This window comes from Canis lupus, chromosome 10, assembly GCF_048164855.1.
Source record: "Canis lupus baileyi chromosome 10, mCanLup2.hap1, whole genome shotgun sequence".
Lineage (NCBI taxonomy): Eukaryota > Metazoa > Chordata > Mammalia > Carnivora > Canidae > Canis > Canis lupus.
The window spans coordinates 28,978,380-29,003,175 of NC_132847.1; the positions used below are offsets into that span (position 1 = coordinate 28,978,380).

At 39.2% G+C, this 24,796-nt stretch overlaps 1 protein-coding gene across 15 annotated transcripts in view; it reads left to right on the forward strand.

Annotated features, from left to right (window-relative positions):
• Positions 1-1,756: 1,756 nt before the first annotated feature.
• The window catches only part of KDM4C (lysine demethylase 4C), a 411,111-nt gene continuing 388,071 nt past the window's right edge, over positions 1,757-24,796 (forward strand). For 3 of the 15 annotated variants that reach the window (XR_012037934.1, XM_072841289.1, XM_072841290.1), the window contains exons 1-2: positions 1,758-2,318; positions 24,259-24,418. Coding sequence is in view for 12 of the 15 variants with exons in the window: in XM_072841289.1 (XP_072697390.1) it covers positions 1,933-2,318; positions 24,259-24,418 (546 nt within the window). In the remaining 3 variants the exon portion in view is untranslated. Of the gene's footprint in view, positions 2,319-3,054; positions 3,217-10,551; positions 10,642-10,749; positions 10,902-24,258; positions 24,419-24,796 lie in introns of those variants that run through there. The other 12 variants (XM_072841283.1, XM_072841288.1, XR_012037931.1 and 9 more) reach the window with 10 other exon arrangements.

Below are 24,796 nucleotides of genomic sequence, written 5' to 3' on the forward strand. Positions count from 1 at the left end.
TTGGACCTAAGTAAATTCATCTACGATGTGGCTAAAATGTTCATTACTGTGATTCACAATATATTGGTATTTGATACTTTAGGGACTCAACACTGCCACAAATCCATCTGAATTCCACTTCAATTTCCAAAACTGTAGAGTCGTTAATAAATTCTCAGTGCCTTCCAGCTTTTGAAGTGTTTTGGCATTTCCATTATTCTCTTTGATGTTCAACATGCTTGAAGTCAGCAAGGCTGGTATGTCACCCTACTTTTTCAGGTTAAAAAAGCTCTGAGATTTGATTTACTGTGTTCAACAAATGTTATTTGTGTAACATCATGCATCTGTAAACTGTTAAAGGGACCGGAATTCAGATTTCCAGTCTTTTTATTCTGGTGTACCAGGTTGCCAGTCTAATATAGCATATGGCTTCCTGGGAACCCTGGTTTTTAGTAGCTATTTGACAAATTTCTTAACCAGTATACTTCAGTTTTCATATCTAAAATTAAAGATATAGGGTGATCTGGGTGGCTCAGTCAGCTAAATGTCTGCCTTAGGCTCAGGTCATGATCCTGGGGTCCTGAGGTGAGTGCCGCATGCGGCTCCCTGTTCCAGAGCCTGCTTTTCCCTCCCTCTGCTGCTCTCCCTGCTTTTGCTCTATCAAATAAATAAAATCTTTAAAAAAATAAAACGATACGTAGTCATTGAATTATTTTAAGGGTACATTTAGCTAATATTTATGAAGCACTTGAAAAGTGTCAAGCTCTAAATAAATGTTGGGTTATATATTTATTGTTCTAGTGTATCTAACTGACTTGTAAGGAGGGTTGGGATTCCACATAGTTTACACATTTGAAAATTCCCAGTTGAATGTACATACTGGGCAAGCGCAGATGTGTATATCGGTAGTAGAGCATAAACCTTGTTTCTAATTTAATAACTAAAATGCGGTGGCCCAATAATCCCATTAGCCTTAGTACTTAACCACATTTCATCTGACCTCGATATGCCCTTCCCAGAGATAAAAGACTTCCAGGGTATGGCAAGTGGACCCGTTGAGATGTTTTTAAAAAGTAGACATCAGAGGATTCTAATAGGAAACTCAGAAGGGTAGACAGCCCGAGTGTGCTCCGAGGTGTCACGGTCTGTCTGGGCTTAGCTGAGAGGACCTTAGGGGAAACGCTAGGAGGGACCCAGCTGGGCACTCTGCAGGAAGTAAAAAAAAAATTGTTGAGCTCTGCAAAACATGTGGTGTTAGCCATCTGTCTTGGGCAGTACAAGGGCTTAAGGGCTGTGTGGCTACTTCTGACACCGCGGGAGGCGGAGTTCCAGCGCAAAAGTAACTGGTAGTAGCGAGGAGTCGAAGTGCGTTCCCGGGGTCCGGACACACTCGCACTTCCTGGTACTACAATTGAGGTCAAACTGCTGCCATTGCCGTTTTTGAGCACTTCCCCAGCCTCGGTTCCTGGTGTTGCCACCCTTGGGTGCCCTCAGCTCCCGCGCATCCCCGGGCGGGCGGGCCGCGCTCCACCGAGGTGCTCGGAATCTGGGATGGTTCCGCTCTTCTAGCCGGAGAACACGTCTCCTGCCTGAAAGCTCCTGGTGGAAAGGTCGGCAGGCGGACCCCTCGGCCCTCTCGGGATCTCCCGTCGCTGTCAGGAGGCGCAGGAGCCCCGCCCGGCCAGGAAGACGCTGTCACGGCCGCCCCGCCACGACCCGCGGGGCACCCGGAGGCCCCACCCACGGCGACGCTGCGCTGACGTCCGCGCGCCCGAGGCCGCCATAGGCCCGCGGCCGGCCCCGGACGACGTGTGGCGCGTGGACTCCGTCAGGTCCAGCCCCGCGGAGCCCGGCAGGCACTTCCGGGCGAGCTTCTGTGCACCTGTTCCTTCCTGCTGCTGAAGTGTCTGCCCCTCTGGGAAAAAGTGGGCATGTCCGTCCCCAGAGGACAAGATGCACCGCGGCGACCCTAGACTGACAGAGGCACGGGAGGCCAACCCCGAAGCTGGAAGGCGCCGCGCATCCTTAAGCTGTGCGGGAGTTCACGTGACGCCAAGTGCCGGGCCCGGCGGTCACGTGACGGCGCGCGCGCCCTCGCGCGGGGAGAGCCGGCCGGCGCTGTGCGCGCGCCTTCGCCGCTGCCTCCCTAGCCCTCGACGGGAGGGTGAGGAGCGGCGGAGGCATCGGGCGTCCGGGCCGCTGCGCGTGCGCGGCGAACAGCTGTCACCCAGTGCGGAACAAGTCTTCCAAATTCCCCAAATCTCCCCGGGCCGGAGGCTACCGTCTTCCTCCGCGTCTTCCTCCCCTGGGTCGTGTCCCCGTCCCCACCCGCGCGCCAGGTAACCGCTTTTCCGACGTCCGGGCGGCAGGGGCGGCGGGGGGGAGGGGGAGGGGGAGGGGAGGGGGAGGGGCCGGCGGTCTTGTCGCCACTGCCCCCGCCTGCCCGGGGCCGCCGGGGTGCCGGGGCCGGGCCGGCGGAGACGCTACCCGGGAGGCGCCAGGTCCCCGCCAGGTCCCCGCCAGGTCCCCGCCAGGTCCCCGCCGCCGCGGCTGTCACGCCGGGGGAGGGCGGCCGGCCGTGTCGCGGCGGAGGGAGGCGGGAGGCGGGAGCCAGTGACAGTCCGCCCCGGCCCTCTGGGGGTTCGGTCCCCGCGCTCGCCGTTCTCCCGGGGGCCGAGGTCTGGGGCAGAGGAGCGCGCGGGTGGTCCGGGGATGCCGGGTCTGCGGCGGACCCCGGGAGGCACGGCCTGCTGCTCCCCCCGGGGCCGTCTCTTCTCCGGGACGGTCAGGACCCTGGGGGTGCAGGCGGGGGCCTCCTCGCCGCAGCGCCTCGCCCCAGGCCGTCCTCAGCCCCGGTACTGCCCTTTTGGTTTTTCCGGCAGGGGCCGTTTCTTCCTGCAGAGCCTGAAGCCGCGATGCGGTGTAGACGGTGGGTGCTTAATAAATGAGTTGGATGGCTTGGCGTGGAATGCCAGGCACGCCTGGGACGTGGCGTAGGTGGCGATGTGGAGGAGGGAGTCCGGCGGGCGGGCCGGGGGCTCGGGGTTCGAGCTTGGGTGTTTCCTCCCTGCTTAGCCAGTGAGCCCAGCGGGGCTCGAGTCCGACGCTTGCCGGGCGAGCTCGGAGCCAGGCTTCCCCGCGACTGCACAGGCTGGCTTTGGCTGTGGGCGATGCCCAGGAGGGGTTCTGGATGCCGGCTGCTCCCGGAGAAGAGAGGGCAAACTTTTTAAGGACCTGGTAAGTGACGCCTCGAGGCGGTTTATCAAGACCTGCTTTGGAAATGTAGGTTGGAAGTTGGCGTCGGTGAAAGTTTCTGGTAGGCTCAGTTCCACCTAGGTTCGGACCAAGTTTTGCCCTGTTTCACCCACTTGAATTCGCTGTAATTTTTATTTTTAATCTTGGGAAATTCGGCTTCACTGTTCCTATGGTAACAGTTACTAATATAATTTCGAAGTGTTGTGGTTGAAAATTAGTGGCTTTAACTCTTAAAGGTCCATTTTTGCTTTGAAGCGCTTGGCTCTCCTTTACGATCATTACTCAAATTCTGCCTTGCTGGTCTCCTCCCAACCCCCAATGCTTTGTTTTGGAATGCATAAGGGGGCTGTTCCGGTTTTTTAGGCCCTCTTTCTCCCAATTTAAAGCGTTATGAAAAGTTTGCACACAATCTTTACAGCATTCAACGAACTGGAATAGTACAATTTATATTGGAGACTTGTTTCGTTTTATGAACAGGTTTTAATTGGTTGCTTTTCTAAAGTTAAAAATAAATGTTTTAAGCCTTGTAGGTACACAAATGCTTTTAAAAATTCCATTAACCTTTCTACAAGAATGGAGTTTTTTTTTTTTTTTTAAAGATTTATTTGTTTATTTATCATAGACAGAGAGAGAGAGAGAGAGGCAGAGACACAGGAGGGAGAAGCAGGCTCCATGCACCGGGAGCCTGACGTGGGACTCGATCCCGGGACTCCAGGATCCCGGCCTGGGCCAAAGGCAGGCGCTAAACCGCTGAGCAACCCAGGGATCCCCAAGAATGAAGATTTTTAAGAAACTGAACAGGCACATGATTTTTAAAAAGTTATTTAGATTTAAATTTCAAATTCAGGATGAAAATCTGGTATTTTGAGTTCTCTACTTGACACCTTCTGAATCACCCAGGACTAAGGTGCCTAACTAACCTTGAGTAGTCTGAATCCTTTTCTTTCTTTTTACCATTGTTTTGTCATTACATCTTGATTGTTCCCGCTCCACCCCCCCCCCCCCCCCTTAGAATCTTAGGGCTTTGAGAACAGGTTCTATGGGTTTTTTGCCTTTGCTGTATTTCTAACAATTTACCATAATGCCTGGCGGTGCCAGAAATATCCTCTCTCTTTTTAAATAACAGCTTTATGAAGATATAACTCACATACCATATAGTTCACCCATTTAAAGTGTATAATCCAGGGGTTTTAGTACCTGCATGAAATTGTGCAACTCTCACCAGAATCCATTTAGAACATTTTTAGCACCTACAGAGAAACCCTGTTCCCATTAGCAGTCTCCAACTCTCATGGCTTCTAGCCACAGGCAATGACTAGTCTGCGTTCTATCTCAATAGATTTGTCTATTCTGGATATTTCATATAAATATAACCATATAATTGGATTTGGGAGACTGGATTCTTTCACTTAGCATAATGTTTTCAAGGTTCATCCATCATATACCATCTATCAGTACTTATTCCTTTTTATGGCTGACTTATATTCTGTCATATGGATATATCACTTTTTGTTTACTCAATTAGTTGATGGGCATTTGGGTTTCTACTTTTTGGCTATTTTGAATAATGTGCTATGAACATTGGCTAACTAGTTTTAGTGTGTATGGGTGTTTTCTTTACTCTTGGTTATGTACCTCATAGTGGAATTGCTGGGTTAAACCTTTTTTTGAGTGGGGATGAAGGAGGGATAGTTAGTTTTGAGGACCTCTTCTGCTCCACTACGAAGTCCATTTCTCCAGAGGCCAGAAGTCTCTGTGTGGGACTTTGCCCTGTGGAGAGTGGTGTGTTTTTCCTTGTCTGGAGGTCTTTGAGATCATCCCTTTATGTTAGCTCAGTTTTTCTTCATTTCCTGCATACTAATTTGTTATATATTTATCAGAGATGTGATAAAGCAGGTGTATTGCATACTATCATTAAACTCTGTCTAATGCAGACTTTTGGTCTTTTAAAATATGTGGTTTTTTGTTGTTGTTGTTATAAATTCAGTACTCCTTTAGTATGAATTTCTTGGGAGTTGTGCAAGAGGTAAAGTCACTGTTTTTCTTCATTTGCTACCAATCTAGAAGGTTTTGTGGAAACTAAAATATAAATTTAAAATATTTTTGTAAATAGTATAATTTATTATTTTCCTTAAAATATTGTATTGCACACCCCTAAAGATTCTCATTTCCCCACCTTCCACTCCCTTTGGGAGAAGATGCTGATCACAGAAGTCTGCACTTGCAGGGCTTAACACTTTTCTCCCTTAAGCATTTGGAACATTCCCATCCTTCTTTCCCTGAGGATCAAGTCCTCTCAGCTCTTTCAGTGAGGCTTTGCCCAGCCAATCTTCTTCCACCAAACTTTTCCCCCCATTTCCTCACTCGGTAGGGCCTGTGCCCTGCTCACATTCTTCTGTGCCCTCTGACCTGTGCTTCTTTGTCTGGTTAGTTCCATTTCATCCTTTAGATAGCTTACTTAGCTCAGTAGTTACTTCTAGCTAGTCTTCCCTCAATACTGTACCAACCATAGCAGTATTCTGTAATTTCCTTCATCATCTCAAACAATTAGACCATTAGCTGTGGATCACTGTTTATTCTCTATCCCCATGTATGCACAGAAAAAGTTCTGTGAAAAAAAAAAAAAAGTTCTGTGCAAATGTTGAAAGTGGTTAATTACTTCTGGGTGGTGGATTTATGGGTAATTTTTCTCTTTCATGTCTGTGTGCGTTTTGTGAATTTTCTCCCATGTATTGGTATGACATTTGTGAACAGGGGAATAAAGAAAAATCATCAGTAATTGCCATTTTTATTTTAATAAAATTCCTTCTAATCTTTTTCTTTTGTTTTAATAACCTAGGTGAGATTTTTTTTTTTTTACTATAGCTTCAAACACCAAACTTTTATTACATTTTAATTCTTTATCATATCTTGGGATAGTAAGGAATGATGCCCATATTTAACCATTGGTTGTCTAGGGATGAAATTTCTTGTATTGAAATTAAGCTGATCTTAGGAACAGAATCTAGCTCTGATACTATGAGCATATGATAGTGTAAATAACTCAGTTTCCTTTTTCCTTGAGAAGTGTCCTTGCTATGAAACATCATAGTACAGAGTTTTTCCTTGCACAGTTGCTTGTTTGCATTCTTTATCTTATTTTTGCTAGGTGGTTTGTTCTGCCCAGTAGTGAGTATATTCAATAGATATTTTAACACCTGCTATGTGTCATGTGCAATGTTAGATGTGGAGCATACAGCAAGTGAACACAATAGACAAGTGATTCTCTACCATTTCCTGGAAGAGGATTGTTTTGAGTATGAATGTGTAGTTACACTGTTGCTCTATATTTTCGGATACACAGTGGCTTCAGCTACTGTGGTTATCTGTGAACTATTGCTCCATAGAATCTTTAAAATTTATTTTAGATTTTCTTGGGTTTGTAGTATGTATTGTTGAGGGTAAAGTTTAAGGGGCAGAATCATGTGTCATCAAAATCTCTTTGATGCTTACTTTTTGTATATCTTCATCCAGTTCTAGTTATTAATTTGACATCTCTACTTGTTAACTGTAACTAAGCGAACTGGAATCTTTCCTCTCAGCTCTGCTCCTCTGGGTTTCTCATGCATCTCATCCCATTTTACTGCTCAACTGGGGAAACTTGCGAGTTATCCCAGGTAGCCTATGGTTTTTCAGCCCTCATATCATAAACTATTGCCAAACCTTGTCATTTCTGTTTCCAAAATATGTATTAGAGCAGTCTAGTCTCTCCTTGGCATCATCTCAATAGCCACTCCAGCCTCCTTCCTACTTCTGTTCCACTCATGATATTTTTTTTTTTGTATATTTTTTTAATTGGAGTTCGTTTTGCCCAACATATAGCATAACACCCAGTGCTCATCCCGTCAAGTGCCCCTCTCAGTGCCCGTTACCACTCATGATCTTTTAAAATGCAAATTGGATCATTCTCATTGCTCTCAGGAGACTTAAAATTCCTGCATTGTCTCTTCCTATCTGAAGCAACCCCCAAACTTTACTTAGATGGTTTTAGTTTTCCTAACTGCCCATTGGCTTTTCTTTTTCTCAAACTGTACAGGCCCTTTCCCAAAGTGTTGTTGCCAGGTTTTCTTCGCACTTTCTTTTTGGTACATCATTCTAGTCTTTGCTTGAACGTACTTCCTCGGAGAATCCTGACCTGTCATTCCCACCTCTTCCCCAATCTAAATCAGCTTTCCTCATGATAATCTACCTTAATTCCCTAATTGTTTCCTTCCGTATCATTTAGGCATACAGCAATGAACACAATAGATAAGTGATTTCCAACATTTCATGAAAAAAGATCATTTTGAGTGTGAATGTTTAGTTACACTGTTGCTCTATATTTATGTGATTATTTGATTGTTCCTAAACTGTAAGAATTCTACAAAGGGAGAGACCCAAGTATTTTTACTCACTTGTATCATACCAGGATACTGTTGTCTTAACACTATAGTATAGTTCCTCAATAAACATCTTTTGTACAAATTAATGACTTATGTGTATATGAAAAAAAGCAAGGAAATAAAACTAGGGCACACAGTAGGAAGTAATTTTACCGAACCTGACCCCACACACATACACAAAACTGAAACAAAAATTTCACGAAACAATATTTTCCCACCTGTGCTGTACTCCCATATTTTCTATTTTGCTCAATATCACATATAAATATTGATATAATCCAACAAATGGGGTAGGATTGCAGGTTGCGGTCTGAATAACACAGCTCTAAGGCTATACAAAGAAAATGCTTCGTTTACATTAGCCCCTGTCCCCCTTCTGAAACACAATTGCTGTTTTCTAGTTTTTGTCTGATGAGAAGTCCAAATGTGTATAGCTTTTATGTACCATCCCCCTATCTTCCACCATTCCTATTAAAAGAAAAGACTCTTTCTGAAAGCTAGTTCTACTTAGAAGTTCTGGTCTGATTTCAAAGGAGAGTTGCTTAAGGTCAGATTGAGAAAAATCTATATTGGACTTTATTTAGGTCTTAATCTCTAGGTTTCATTGGGCTACTAATAGCCAATACTCTTCTACTGTTTGGCTAAGCTCATTGCAGATGTGCGGTATGAACTTCAAGGCTGGCCTGTCATCACTTTTATTTTCTCCGTTTGTTACAAATCAAAATTCTGAAAATGATGGTAAGGGGATGAAGGCAAACGAGTATTTGTGAAGGTATGAATTAAGGAGCCTGGCTTGGTAAGGATGTCATGTTCAATGGATCATCAGAAGTGATCGCTAGAGCTATGATTCTTTTTTACTCACTTTAACAGAGCCTTTGCAAGAAAGGCTTGGTGCTCTTTGGTCCCCATCAATGCAGTATTGATCTCTTATCTATTTTGCTAACAAAATATTAGAAATAACCTAAATATCTTGCATAAGGGCTATTTTAACTGCACACTGTGATGTGATATTTATAAGTTGTATGAATATTTTAAATATGTTAGAGTTACTCCAAACCTGTTTAATGAAAGAAAGCATTATAGAAAATTATATAAGTTTATAAGTGTACATATGTTAGAAAAATACACTGGAATGCTAATTTGATGGTGGGATCACTGATAATTTTGATTTTCCTTCCTCAAATTTTTTTAGAATGAACATTGTTGCGTTTATAATCAGACTTAGTTGAAAATCCTGTACATTAACTTAGGCATTTGCAAATAGAAAAAATAATATCTTTATTAAGTGGTGGATAGAACCCTGGTTTCTGGTAGCTATGTTTTGGGGACCCCATCCAGGTGGGATGTACATTTTGCCTTCACAATATGTAGTCTTGCACTGCACAGTGATGCATATTTTTTCTCTTAGCCTGTGAGTTTTTTTTTTCCTTTCCTGTCTACATTATTAAAGCCTGCCTTGTTTTTCTTCTTTTTTGTTAAAATAGAATTCCATCTCTTCATGACCTACTTATGCATGTTGTTAATGAATGTGTGTTTCACTGATGGTTGCCCATAGCATGACAATTTCGAAAGTTCTAATATCCTTTATTAAATCCTGCTGTGTGGCATGAGTTAAAGTGATAGGATTTCAGATAACTAGGGATTATACAAGGATGTCTTTTTTCTGTTAAATTTGTCTAGTTATAGTAGGATTTAATAAATAAAATTGAAGGAAACGTATAGTGATAGTTTAAATGTATAATCATCACATGTCAGTAAATTTTTCCAAACCTGTGTTTGAAATTGTTTAGTCTTTAAGCATTCATTCATACCTTAGTAGATTATGCATTTGAAAATATATTTGATAGCCATATAAGATAGGTATACTAAATATTGATTTACTATTTTCAAGAGAAGGAATTGGAAACTTTAGAAATTGGAGAGAAATGTCAAAGTATGGACAGTTGGCTGGACCGATAGGACCTTTGGGGGTTGTGTGCATGGGAGACAGCACTTTTAGGAGATTTCATAGTTCTGTTCTCATATTTAGTATGACAGGGTCAGAAATCTGAACTTTCCCAGTTGATCTAGAGTATGCAGGTATTGGAGGACTAATGTCCTCAGTCACTCTCTAATTAGACTCATAAGAAGAACTAGGACCGCGATACAAAGCATGCTTGTTCCTTCTTCAGGGCTCTTTCTAGGAAATTTTGCTTCTTGGGAAAGCACATTGTTTATTTTTTTTATTTTTATTTTTTTAAAATTTTTATTTATTTATGATAGTTACACAGAGAGAGAGAGAGAGAGAGAGAGAGAGAGGCAGAGAAACAGGCAGAGGGAGAAGCAGGCTCCATGCACCGGGAGCCCGATGTGGGACTCGATCCTGGGTCTCCAGGATCGTGCCCTGGGCCAAAGGCAGGCGCCAAACCGCTGCGCCACCCAGGGATCCCAGAAAGCACATTGTTTAAGTGACAGGCAGATTTCAGCAGATGGACATGGGTAGTGTTTTGAGGAGTAACCTAAACTGTATTTTTTATCTGCTGGGCTTCTCTGACCCTCCAGAGTATTCACCTTTCTCATCAGAACATTCTTCCTGCAGATACATTTTCTCCTGTTGAAGGAGGTTAAAGAAGAAGTCAAATTCTTCCCTTTGGCTCTGTCTTTATCCCCATTTTTAAACTAGTTTTTCATGAGATATTTGTTTAAATTCCAGTCCTAAGGATATTTGTATCTGATTCAGCATTAGTCTTGTTGCTTCTGTTCTGTTCTGAGAATGCAGCAGATACTTAGGACACCTCAGGATACCTTAGGTGTCCCTTTGAGGGGAAGACTGATGGTACAGAATTTTTTTTTTCTTTTTCTTTTGCAGGCTGTATATCTCACCCATTTTGTTTTTATCTGTTTTTACTTTCAAAAGGAACCATCACCTGAAATTTGGACACTTTACTGAGAACTGTCAACATTCAGGGCAGCTTTCATTAGCAGGAGGAGTTTGGACCTGACATAGGTAAACTCATTCTTTTTTGATAATTTAACTTATTAAAAATCATTATAGTATAAACGTATGTAGATAAATTTTATTTATTTATTTAGATTTTATTTATTTATTTGACAGAGAGAGCACAAGCAGGGAGAGTGACAGGCTCTGCAGGGAGCCTGATGCGGTGCTCAATCCCAGGACCCTGGCTGGGATCATGACCTGAACCGAAGGCAGATGCTTAACTAACTGAGCCACCCAGATGCCCCAGTAAATATTATTTTAAATAGGTAATGCAACAAGGTATACAATTCAAAAGATATAAATGAGGGTGGGGTGCCTGGGTGGCTCAGTCTTGGTTAAGCAGCTGACTCTTGATTTCACCCTCCAAGAGATCAAGCCCTACATGGGGCTGTATGTTTGCTAAGCAGAGAGTCTGCTTGAGATTCTTTCCCTTTGCGCCCTCCTGTCCCCCCCCCCCACCATGTGTTTGCACTCTTTCTCAATAAATCTTAAAAAAAGAGAAGATATAAATGGGTAAAAAGTACATATTCTCACTTTTGCCATCAGCTAGCCAGTTTCCTCCTTTTGGTTAACCATTATTCTACAGTTTCTTTTAGGACTTTCCAGAGATATTCTATATAGAATATTCTGTAAAACTTATATATGTATATGTATACATTTTAAAATGTAAATCATAGTATCTATACTTGCTGTTCTGAATATTTTTTAATTTAACACTAACTTGAATGTGATTTTTAAATTATGAGAACATATGGAGCTCCCTCTTTTTATTTTTTATTTTTTTTAAAGATTTTATTTATTTATTCATGAGAGACATAGAGAGAGAGGCAGGGACACAGGCAGAGGGAGAAACAGGCTCCATGCAGGAAGCCTGACACGGGATTTAATCCCGGGTCTCCAGGGTCATGCCCTGGGCTGAAGGCGGCACTAAACCGCTGAGCCACCTGGGCTGCCTGAGCTCCCTCTTTTTAAAATGATTGCATAGTAGTACATTTCATACATGTACCATAATTTATTTAACCAGTGCAATATTAAAAGTCATTTAGGTTGATTCTATTTCTATATATTGATCTATTTATATACCATTATCTCAATGTTTTATTTTTTTACAAGACTCTTTTTTATTTAAAAAAATATTTATTTATTCATGAGAGACTCACACAGAGAGAGGGAGAAACACAGGCAGAGGGAGGAGAAGCAGGCTCCATGCAAGGAGCCTGATGAGGGCTTGATCCCTGGAATCTGGGATCAGGCCCTGAGCTAAAGGCAGACGCTTAACCGCTGAGCCACCCAGGCGTCCCACCTCAATGTTTTAATTGTTGTAGATTTATAACATGTTTTCAGAACTTTTCAGGCGATGCTTAATTTTTTTTTTATAAATTTGTTTTTTATTGGTGTTCAATTTGCCAACATATGGAATAACACCCAGTGCTCATCCCATCAAGTGCCCCCCTCAGTGCCCGTCACCCAGTCACCCCCACCCCCTGCCCACCTCCCCTTCCACCACCCCTAGTTCGTTTCCCAGAGTTAGGAGTCTCATGTTCTGTCTCCCTCTGATATTTCCCACTCATTTTTTCTCCTTTCCCCTTTATTCCCTTTCACTATTTTTTATATTCCCCAAATGAATGAGTCCATATGTTTGTCCTTCTCCAATTGACTTATTTCACTCAGCATAATACTCTCCAGTTCCATCCACGTCGAAGCAAATGGTGGGTGTTTGTCATTTCTAACGGCTGAATAATATTTTTCTCTCATTATATTTGACTTTAGAATCAATATGTCAAGTTCCAAAAACCTATTGATAGTTTTATTGGGAATGTCTTTAGTTTATGGACTAATAGAGAAATATCTTTCAGATGTTGACTTTTCTTGCCTAGAAATATGGTATGCCTTTCCATTTAAATGTTTTTTTATAAGTCCTTGGAAAGGACATTTTAAAAATGTTTTTACACAGATCTTACAAATTTTCTTTAATTTTATTCCGTTTTATTTTATTTTAAAAATAATTTTCCTGTTTTACTTGGGACAATCTCAAACTTTTAGAAAGGTTACAATTATAGTACAAAGAACTTTTACATCCCTGAAAAATTTGCCTTCATGCCCCATTGCTTCTCAATACTTAAGTGTGTATTTCCTGAAAAGTCAGTTTCGTATGTAACTGTAGTATTTCCATCAAAATATAAAAGTAACCATTGATAATTCCTTTCATCGAATCTTTAGACTTTTTGTATATTACCATTTGTAACAGTGACGTTCTTTGTAGCAAAGATATCCAGTCCAGAATGATGCATTGCATATTATTGTTTTTAGATCTTTTAAGCATCCTTTCAGTCTCAAATAGTCCTTAGTCTTTCCTTGATTTTTGTAATATTGACACCTTTGAGGATTACAGGCCAATTGTTTTATAGACTCTTCCTTAATTTTTGTTTTTTGATGTTTCCTTGTCATTAGATTCTTGATGCAGGAATATCACAGAGGTGGAACTGTATTCTTTTCATTACATCTTATTAGGTGGCACAATTTCATTTTGTTCTGCTACTGGTAATGCTTACTTTGATTGCTTAAGATCTTCTATGGTAGAGTCTTCTATGCTTCTCCACTCTAAATTTTTTTGTTTTGGTTTGACAAACTACGTAAATATTTTATTAAGCTTTCAATTTATTTTTATTTATTAGGACTTATGGTTTCCTGTTCTAGTCAGTGAGTTATAATCTGTTAATATTATTATTTCTATTGATGCTTAAATTGTCAAAAGTTTGGCCCCCTGGGAATTCTTTATGCTGGTTCTGTGTCCTTTTGACATGTCCCAACATTCTTTGAGCATTCCTTCCCTTTTGGGCACAGTAAGATATGCAAGCTCATCCTGAAATTTTCCTACCCCATATATTTAGGAGCCAAGACCTAGGTGGTTATTGATATTGGGATGTTTCAGTGAACTGAGCTAGAAAATATGTGTATGTCCAGATGTACACTTATGCATATTTATCGTACGTACACATGCACACACACAAAAGTTATATAACAAATGTACTAATATTGGAACATTGTTATACTCTGGAATGACTTTTTAGTCGTGGTTTATTATTTTAATGTACTCTTGGATTTTACTTCCTCATTTTTTTAAAAGAATTTTTTTTTTTTAAGAATTTTCATCAATACTCGTAAATAAAATTGTGCTGCACTTTTCTTGGGCTGTTTTGCAAGTTTTGTTACCCATTTAGGCTTGCTTTATAAAGAGTTCTAAAGCTTTTCTTTTTCTTGTGCTCAGAACTAGCTTAAATAGCATTGGATCATATTTCTTAAAAATTGGGTGTAATTCTGTGAAACCATCTGGGCTAAGAGCTGCAAGTTTATTCTTAATTTAATGGGCTTTTGGTTTTTTTTTTTCTTGGTTGATTTTGTTTTTTGTTTTTTGTTTTTTTGTGATAGCTGAAGAGCCTAGCAAAGAGGTCAGTTATATTTGGGGTCTGGATCTTGGGGCTACAAAATGTGTGGTCAATTCATTGCACCCTCTTATTGTTTGACTTCAAGAGAGTGATTTCCATTTCTGAGCCTTAGTTTCATCATCTCTCAAATGGGAATAATTGCAGCTGGCTAATAGCACAGAAAACTTTTAAGAATGAAAACGAAGTATTATATGTTACAGCACAGTATAGAACCAAACAAATGCAAGTTTTTTTTTTTTTTTTAAGATTCATTTTAATAAGATTTCAGTGTTCAAAGAGTTGTCAATGTGGATAGTCTTTAGTATAAGTCTGTTGAAGGAGTTTGTTGCAGATGGCCCATATCACTCTGCAAAAGACCAGGCTATCCACAACAAAGAAAAATTATGAGTCAGTGAAACATAATGTGTTTATTTTTGTGAACATTAATGAGGGTTTGGTCTTGTATTTATTAAAACCATATTTTAAATCAAATAGAAGCGTTAGGTAACAGGTTATGATTTTCCATTGTGCTTGTATCATGTTTATATTTGTGATTTTTATAGTTTGGTTAAATATTTGAGATTTTAAAGAAACTTAAACTCATCCAAGTAAACATTGGAAATGTTTTCATGTGTTTAGATGCGTTTACATGCTAAAGAAACCCTGTATTGATACTAAGATTAAAAGACTAAATGATTTACAAATACCTGTGCAAGGTACTATGCCAACATTGCATACAGGATGAGAATATAGTAAATCCTTTTCTCGCAAGCTTGGTTTTTGGGACAGGTAGTTACCAAAAAATGTGCAAATTGCCATGGTTTTTAAAAATAGTATTCCTGGGACTCCTGGGAGGCTCAGTCAGTTAAGCATCTGCCTTGGGCTCAGGTCATGATCCCAGGGTTTTGGGATTGAGTCCTGCATCAGGCTCCTTGCTCAGTGGGGAGCCTGCTTCTTCCTCTGCCTGCTGCTCCCCCTGCTTGTGCTCTCTCTTTCCTCCTTCTCTGACAAATAAATAAAATCTTAAAAAGAAAAAAGTAAAACAGTGTTTCTTGCATTCATTAATAATGGAATAGGCAAGGACAGTTCAGAGTGTCTGATATTTTCCAACCGTTTTTTTTCTCCCCACTGGGTATAGCTGATAATGTGTATGGCTTATATGATTGTGAATCTTTAGAAATAATTTAAAAGTTTGCATACAAAATTACATTTAAATGTTTTCAAAATATTTCAGATTTTAGACGTTTAGATGTTAAGACATCTGTTAGTTTGAAACTAATAATAAGTGATTTATCTGGCTTCTCATAAGTTCTTCTGATAGGCCTAAATAGTTTAGGTAATTTCATTTGTAAATGTGAAATGTGCTTCACTGTGGAGCTGGTGGCAGTGATACGGGTTCCACCCCAGGCACTGAGCTGATCTGCTCCAGACTTTGTGCAGGTATTGCAGTCCGTAAGTCAGTGAGGGACTGGCCAGTACTCCTGCCACAGGGTGCCGGGGTGCTCAGTGGGCCATGCAGGCCTGTGGTTGTCACGATGCTGCAACAGGTGGCTCGGGTCTGGGTGGGCACTGGGACCTGGGCGACTCGGGTAGGTCTTGCCTATGCTAGGGAGCATTTCGTCTTCCGATGGAGGAGATGATCCAAGCCCAGCAAACTATCTAGTTGGAACTCACAATTATGTGCAACGCAAGTTTTGGAAACTTGAAATTGCTTTATTTTCTTTTGCTGTTTTGTGTGTCCTTATTAATCCCCCTACATAATAATAGGGATTTAGAAAGCGAATCAGGTTTCTAAATTCACGGTCATAGGAGAACAGTCCTTTTTTTTTATGCATGCAGAAATGTTAGTTGGCATTGATTACATATTTTTTGCTCCTGTCTGGAGCCATATTTTAGGTGTAGTTTTGTGGATTTTCCTAAAGTTGGCATTAGCAGAGAATTAGGTTTTTATTTTTTTAAACTTGTATTTTAAAAAACTTCAGTTTCTCTTTTTAGCCCTTTTCATAAAGGTCATGAATCTCAGATACAAATTTACATGTTTTAAAAATGATTTTTACATTTTTCATAACTTTTAAAGCATTTTTTGTTCCATGCTTAGATGTTTTAGAGATTATGTTTGGCTTTAAATTTAAAATAGTAGATTTAGAAGGAGTCCAGCAGTAAAGAAAATGTTGGTCATTTTTAATTAGTATTTTCCATTCTTAAAAAATAAACAATGGCAAGATGATGCTTTCTTTGCCTTGTGATCATTGTCTATCAGATAATTTACTATTAAATGTAGTACCCATATTAGTTTAGAATTTATTTTTTACTTTCTTCAAAGGATTTAGCATTGTCTACATTTATACTTACTGAGTTTTTCTTTTCTTTGACTGTATTCTCTTTACCTTGACCAATTGAATTGTAAGATCTGATGTGACATTTTCCTGCATTGCAATGTGAGAAATTGCTTTTATGAAACAGTACAAACTACTTCCTAGATAAAAAGATTTATTATTTAGAATTACTGCTGTTTGTAAACTTTCTTTTCCTCTGCTATTAATGATGCATTTATGTCCAGATTTTCTCCCAGATCAAAGGGTATTGGTAGGATACATAGTTCATATAGCTAGAAAAGATTATTATCTGAGTTCCTAGTGTACAAATGATTTTTTTACACAAATTACCTTTTAATGCCAAAATCACTGTTGATGTTATAGTTGATGATTATATAAAATTCGGTTATTTAGCCACTTGATTGTTCATTCAATCTGTAAATTTAAAGGTATTTGTAGTGTGTTGTTGGTTGTATAACAGTGAGACTAAGGGAAGGAGACCCAGGCAATTTATTGCCATCTTAAGTTTTTTTCTTTTTTTTTCATTTTAAGTATTTGAATACAACTGCATAACCCAATCACCGACTTTTCAATTTAAAAAATGTCACAAAAGATAGTTAGAAAGCAACTTAAAGCCCTGTGTTGAGATCTTTATTGGCCATGCAGATTTTAATTTAAAGTATATTTCAATTTTCTAGGTATTTTCAGAAACATATCACTGGTATTGGTTGTTTCATCATTTTAAAAAAGGTTTTATGTAATGAGGTGTGCAAAAGACATGGTATAGTCCTATGAATTCACCCAGATATAATTGTGTAATTCTCTTGTATTCCATCTGCTTTCCTTTAGCAATCTTGTCCTGAATTTTGTGTTCAGTATTCCCTTGCTTTATTTCTGTATGTGTGTGTGTGGGGGGGTGTTTTAAGATTTAAAAGAATCCTTGTATATGAGGATAGGGGCAAAAGGGGGAGAAAGAGGATCCCAATCAGATTCCCTACTGAGCACAGAGCCTGATGCAGGGCTTGAGCTCACATAAAGATATTTTGTTGTTTTTTTAAACTCTAAGCCCAATGTGGGGCTTGAACTCACAACCTGGAGGTTAAGAGTCATATGCTCTACCAACTGAGCCAGCTGGGTACCCCAGTATTCTCTTGTTTTAAAAAGATGGATTTATTTTATATGCATTTATTATTAAAGAAGAAATTTTTATTTTTTACATTTGTAAAAATAGACATACAGTTTGAATAGTCCAAGACTTAACTTTCTGAGGTACATATGTATGTTGTTGGGAGTAGCTTTGGTTTGTTCATTTTCACCACCATATTCCATTGGTTGAGTATATTCTTCTCTATTGATTCTACTATAAATGGACATTTTAGTTGCTTTCAATTTTTAGCTATTACAAAAATGCTACTGTGAACATTATCATAAAATGTCTGTTATTGAACATATGCTATAGTTTCTTTAGGCTCCATAGCAGGGTTTTTTTTTTTTTTTTTAAAGATTTTATTTATTCATGAAAGACAGGGGGGTGGGGCAGAGACATAGGCAGAGAGGGAAGCAGGCTTCCTGCTAGGAGCCTGATGTGGGACTCAATCCTGAATCTCAGGATCACACCCTGAGCCAAAGGCAGACGCTCAACTGCTGAGCCACCCAGGTGTCCCGATAGCAGGGTTTTTGAACTTCAACACACTTGACATTTGGGGCTGATAATTCTTTGTTGTGGGTGCCTTTTTATGCTTTGTATGTTTAGCAGTGTCCCTAGCCTATACCCACTAGGTGCTACTAGCACTTCTCCAGTTGTGACAAATAAAAATAACTGCTGACATTGCTAGTTTCCCCTGGGGATAAAAATCACCCCTGGTTGGGAACCATTGTTACTTTTGACTACTGAACAATTAAAAATTATCTTAAAAATTTCATACATGGGGATTTTATCTTTTGATTTAAAATTTATCTTATAATTTATAATTTAAAAATTTATCTTTGAATTTATAATTATCTTATAATTTATAGATTAAAAAATTCCTCTTTTTTTTTTTTTTTTTTTGGTAAACATATATCCCACATAAAAGCTCTTATTGTTGGGTCCCTTGGTAAATTTTTTTTTTTTTAAGTAGGCTCTACACCCACCGTGGAGCCCAACATGGGGCTTAACTTACCCTGAGATCAAGATCTGAGCTGAGATCTAACCCACTGAGCCACCCAGATGTCCCAAGTTTGTTATCTTTTTGATTGATACACTGATAAATTTTAAAAGTATAAGAGTCCTCAGACTAAAAAGTTTGAGTAAACTGTTCTAGGCTTCCAATTCCTTACTTACAGAGTAGGGTTAATAATAATACTTACCTTGTTAGGCCTCTTGGGAAGACTGAATGGGTTACTGTTTCCTATGTTAGTGGTGTTAATTGTTTGCTACCTATTTCCTATAGAAGGATAGTTTACCTTTTTTTTTTTTTTCCCCGATTCAAATGGCATTTATTTTCAAGGTCCATCTCACACTCACCTCTTGACTATGCTCTTCCCCACTGTGCCCATTTTTTCTTTTCTCTAGAATCTCCTAGAGCATTTATGTTATATACTCTGAAGTACATATTGCCTTGTATTGCCAACTTTGCTAGTATTCCTTAGCCTTCTGAATTTTCAGTTTCTGACAAAGGGGGAGAAATTCCTGGTCACTTGTCCAATCTTTCTTACTGTTGTCGTTTTCCTTCTGATTTTGGTCAAGGTAGGCAGTTATCCTGGGAGGAATTCTTTTTACTATTGGATTCTGTACCCAGAGCTAGATGGAAGCATATTTCAAGCACCCAAATCTCCCTTTTTCCCTCCTTGTCTATTTATTTTCTATAGTAAAATCTCAATTATACCTATAATTATCTTTTCAAAACTCTTTGACCTTGAGTCAGTTTGTTATCTTTTTAAAAAATTCATTTTAGGGAGAAAGAGAGTGCACGCACCCACAAGCACTCACATGCAAGCAAGGGGAGGGGCAAAGGGAGGGAGAGAGAAAAGCAGATTCCTCATTGAGGGTGGAGCCCACCCTGAAGCTGGGCTCCATCTCCTGACCTGAGTCGAAATCAAGAGTCCGACACTTAATTGAGCCATCTAGGTGCTCCAAGTTTGTTTATCTTTTTGATTGATATATTAAGTGCTGCCTCTGTCATTAGAAATGCAGAGATTCTTCCTTTTGCTTTGGCTTGGACACTTCTTTAGGGATTCATGGGCAGAGTTAGGATCACTTTGTGGTCTTTTCTGTTATCTTTTCTGTAGCGGGTGTAGCTCTTTCAGTAGTCAGTGCCTGTGTTTTGCATTTTTGAGATGGCTCTCTTATTTTAACCTAAGATAAGACAGTTTTTTCTTCCTTCTTATTCCCTCCAGGTCCTTGAAGTTAAGTAATTTTATCAGACGGATTCCTTGATTAATCTTTGTACTTAGCTATAGAAACAGAACTATCACTTGAAGGAATGAATGGTTTAGGAGGGATAGGTAGTGAGATCTGAAAATCTCTATGCTTTGGAGGAAAATGATGGGACTAGTTATCTTACATGTCAAGCTTTGAAGTTAGGTGATTTGCAATCGGAAGCCATTTTTACTAAGAGAATGGTTCAGTAAGAATGTTACGTTTGGAAGATTTATCTATTCAAGTAGAAGTTGGGGGTATTGTGGAGTAAAAAGCTTGGGAATCAAAAAGGTATTGATTAAATAGGGACTTGAACTTAACTAAGTTACTTGATTTTGGTTAATGCAAATAATTAGTGTCTTTCATCTCTTTGCACTTTGTTCCTTCCTCTCTTACATATAACATTGGGGCCATAAAAGACTTAGATACTGGTTCCCAGACTTCTGGGTTTGAAAAAATAAGTTGGACTGACATAGGCCTTTCTTTCCTTTTTTTGGGTCAACTTTTAATTATATTAAAAAATATAAAGAAAGTAGAAAGGACTCTTTAAGAATAAAAGCTGGAACTGTATGAAAAATCAGAGCACTTTCATTCCTATTTTTTGGAGGACTGGTTCACCAGCATTTAGGAACATAGAATTTGTTCAATTTCGAAAGTTTAAGGGTTACTAAGAGTTAACATGAACAAAGGTGTAGTGCTTAGGTGAAGTCACACTTCTAGGTATTGATGGAGGCATAGTTCAGCTGACTTCTGTGGCTGTGATCTAATCCACTGGTTCTTAACTATTTTTTGGGGTCACGTGTGATGTATTTTTGAGAGTGATAGGAACTTGTAGATCCTTATGTTGGGGAAGGCGGGGGGACAAAGGACAAGAATAACATGAAGACTGAAGAGAGTACAGATGAAACTAGAAAAACAGGCATATGCATTTGAATGGACAGTTTTTCGGAAAAGTGTAAATTTTAAAAACAGATTCTAGAAGCAGTAGAAATATTGTGACAGATGGTAACTACACTTATTATAGTAAGCATTTTATATTGTATATATTAAGGTGCAATCAATATTTTGTACACCTGAAACAAATACAATATTGGATGTCAGCTCTACTTCAGTTAAAAAAAAAACACATTAGAACATGCAAAAAGAAGTGGTAGAAATATACCATTTAAGAGAATTGAATCTCTTCAATTAGTTATAGTTATATGTCTTATGTAGTTATATGTCTTACCCCAAAGAAAATGCCAGGTTTGATGGTTTTGCAGGCTAGTTCTATAAAGCATTCCAATAATTCTTAACTCTAACCCTTACAAAGTCAGAGTTTCTCTCAGGAACACTCCCTGGCTTATTTTTTTTTAGGCTAGTAAATTTTAATGCTATCATTAGACAAGGATAGTGTGAATAGGAATAAGGAAAATTACAAGCCAACCTCACTTGTGAAAATTGTTTATGAAACCTTAAATGTATTATTAGCACGGATAATTTCAGTATGTAGTTCTGATAATACAGCCTCAGGTTGTAATACAGGTTAGTTCAACATTAGAATCATATTTAATTGAAATAATAGATAAAAGTAGAAAACCCATTGCAACAGATAAAATATAACATTTATTTGTAACTTAAAATAAAAGAATAAAAAAAAAACAACAAAAACCTCCTAGAAAAAGGAACCAAGTAGAACTTTTGTAACCTGCTAAAGGGTACCTATACAGAGTAAATATTCTGAAGATAAAGGTTAGAAGCATTCCCTGTATATTAAGGCAGTCCACTGTCACTACTACTCTGAAGCACTAGGATGTCGTAGGTCAATAAGATGAGAAAGAGCAATGAAATAGAATAAGTATTGTGAAGGAAACAACAAAAAAGCACTATTCTTAGATATTTTTCATATAGTCTAGATAGAATCGTTAATGAATCTATAGACAAATTATTGAAAATGAGATTATAAGTAGGTGGTTAGGTATGAGATTAATTTAGAAATTAATGACATTTTTATATGCCAGCAACAAAAGGAAAAACTTGTAGCTTAAAAAACACCAAAATGAAAAATGTGTTATATTTAAAACAAATGCACACCCTATTTAAATGTTAAAACAAAGATAACTGAATTCTTAAAAAATTAAAGACAGAGGCTCTGGAAATATCCCATATTTCTATGGGATAGAAAGGCTACTAAGGAGACATGACAGCTACATGCATTTTCTTTTTTTTCCCCCACACAATTTCTAATTCTAGACTGAATTCCCTACTAGAGGGAAAATAAAGGTATGAAGTATATTATTCAGTTGCTTGAAAAAATTGGAACACAGAAATTGGATACAAGTGTTGTATCTTCCTAAACTTACCAGAGTTGAAAATTTTATTGTCTCTATGCAAGAGAAGATCCCTGTTCTTAGGACATGCACACTAAAGTTTTTAGGGGTAACGGACCACAATATTATGCAACTTACTCTCAAATGCTTTAGAAAAAAAGTTGTGTGTGGGTGATAAATATATGGAGAGAATACAAATTAATAAGGCAGCAAATAGGGTAAAAGATTAATAGATGAATGTGGGTAAAATGTATACAGGCTTTTTCTTTTTTTCTATTCCACCAATTTTTCTGTAAATTGTCTCTCATGAATAAATAAAAATCTTAAAAAGAGAGAGAGAGCCTTCTTTTCCTTTGAGGGGTTTAGAGTTCAGTGTATGATCATAAGTGCCAACCATTGGGACAGGCAGCTACTATAAGGAATGAAGAGAGGGTGGTCAAAACACACAGGATGGTTCACTTAGGCCTTCTTGAGAAAGGTTGAGCATCTTGGCAGTGGCCAGGAGTTTGCCAGGTGAGGAAACAAGTAAAGGCTGCTCTGATGGGAGGGGAAGATTTAGGCAGCCTTCCCCTCCCATCAGAGCAGCCTTTACTTGTTTAGAGAAGCACAAATCAATGAGTATTGTTGGGCCTTAAAGTATAATGCAAGCTGTGGTGATGGACAAGCTCATGATAGTTATGTAAACATTTGATCTAGGCGCTTCTAAGGGATTATGTGTGTCTTGTATAGAGGTTAAACTTTCATCTTGCAGCCCATGGATTTGGGCATGTACATCTGTATAGGTGTGAAGAGAAGTGGTTGGGGAAGTAGCCTGGAAGGTTTTTCTTTTGCATGCCTCGTCCCTGAGGCAAAGAGAATATAGAATATTTTCTGTCATGTATTAATATATCTGTATTCATGCAGATTATTTTCTCCCTTATATTTAAGTTCCCAATGGGTGGTAGGGATTCTCCTCACAGATACTTTGTGAGATAGATGTTTGTTTAAACCTTTAGTGAATGATGATCACATCTTCATCAGTAGTCCTCATCTGTTTATCTTCTTACTATCCCGTAACATGTTTTTATCTTTATCTATTCCATCTTTTCCTAATTTTTCTTTTTGTCAGACAAATTAAGTTTATTAAAAAAAAAAAAAAGGAAAATCTTTGTTCTGAGAGTATTTGTTGTTTGGGTTGTTAGATGCTGAGCACTATTCTTGCTTCTGGAAGTGGAATGGGAATAAGACTCCTTTTTGAGGCAGGCAGGCCAGTGCTTCTTACTTATCTTTGCATTCTGTGTGTATTAGGTGTCCAGTACATGTTGAGGGCATCATCCTGATTATTGTCAGCAAGATTAAGTTTATATTTTTGTAGCACAGTCTGCTGCCTACTTTTCTCCTTTGATAGCCTGTAATCTTTCCTTTCTAAGCTCCAGGCATACTAAACTCTCTTTCTTTTTGCAATACTTGTAGATACTTTCACTGCTTGGAATGCTCTTTCTCTCATCTGGCTGACCTGTACACCTTCTAATAAGTCTTAACTCTGAAGTCATTTCTGAGTAATTTAGGTAAAGTTAGTTACCCGTGCCTGTGTAGTTTTGTATTGAGGTCTGTTCCACCTCTAGATAGTGTGTTTGGATTTGCAGACAAATCTTACCCTTTTCTCTGTCTCCAGTACGTTAGCCCGGTGCTTGGTACTTCTGCTGAATGGGTAGTTTGTAAATTATTATAGGAAAGCATGGTAGACAAGTGGAAGCACACTTAAAATATACTGGGGATGCTGAGCATTGTCCATTCACTACTCATCCTAGGTTAGGCGTTTATACAGGTGCATCTATGAGAGTGTCTGTTTCAGAATTGGTACTTAGGAGAAACACCTTTCGTAAACTTGCAAAGTTAGAAAAATCATTCTTACTAGGAAAGATTTTAAGGAGGTGAGCAGTACAGTCAGGTCAGTGTTTGAATGCAAGGAATAGGAACTTGGGAGTTGCTGACTAGAGGCAACTCTCCCTTTCCCTCCAGGGAGAGATGAGAAAGTCTCCCTAATGGGGTGGTAGAGGGAATGGTAAGTAACTAAAAGAAAAGAGTTTCTGCTGGTGGGTGTTGCGGGGGCTCACATGCTATTTGGGGGAAATGACCACTAACCTTAAGCCCACAATAATTCAGTGCTGATGACTGCATCATCTCCTCTGCAGACACTGCCCAGCCATCATGGAGGTGGCCGAGGTGGAGAGTCCTTTGAACCCCAGCTGTAAGATCATGACCTTCAGACCCTCCATGGAGGAGTTCCGGGAGTTCAACAAATACCTTGCATTCATGGAGTCTAAAGGAGCCCATCGAGCAGGTCTTGCAAAGGTGATTATCTTCAGATCCTTTAAACTAAAACCAATCACTTGGCTTTTTATTTATGCTCTTAGTCTTCATGATATGGGAAATTGTTTATTCCAGAGGAAGATATTTGCAAAATTTATTCTTGTTAATCCACACAGAATATTTGATTTCTTCAAAGAGTAATTGTCTTATTTTTCTTTAAACTATTTATGCTAGATTGTGTTCTAGGGCTTTTTTTTAAAACAAAACACGTGTGGCTCCTAGAAACCAAAAAGACCCATGTATGGGCTTTAGAGAGAGGTATGAAAGTATTCATAGATTTCATCACTTTTTAAGAGGACCATTATTAACCTGAAGCTTAACTACCCTGCTCACCTCCCTCTCCCATCCCTCCTCTTTTTC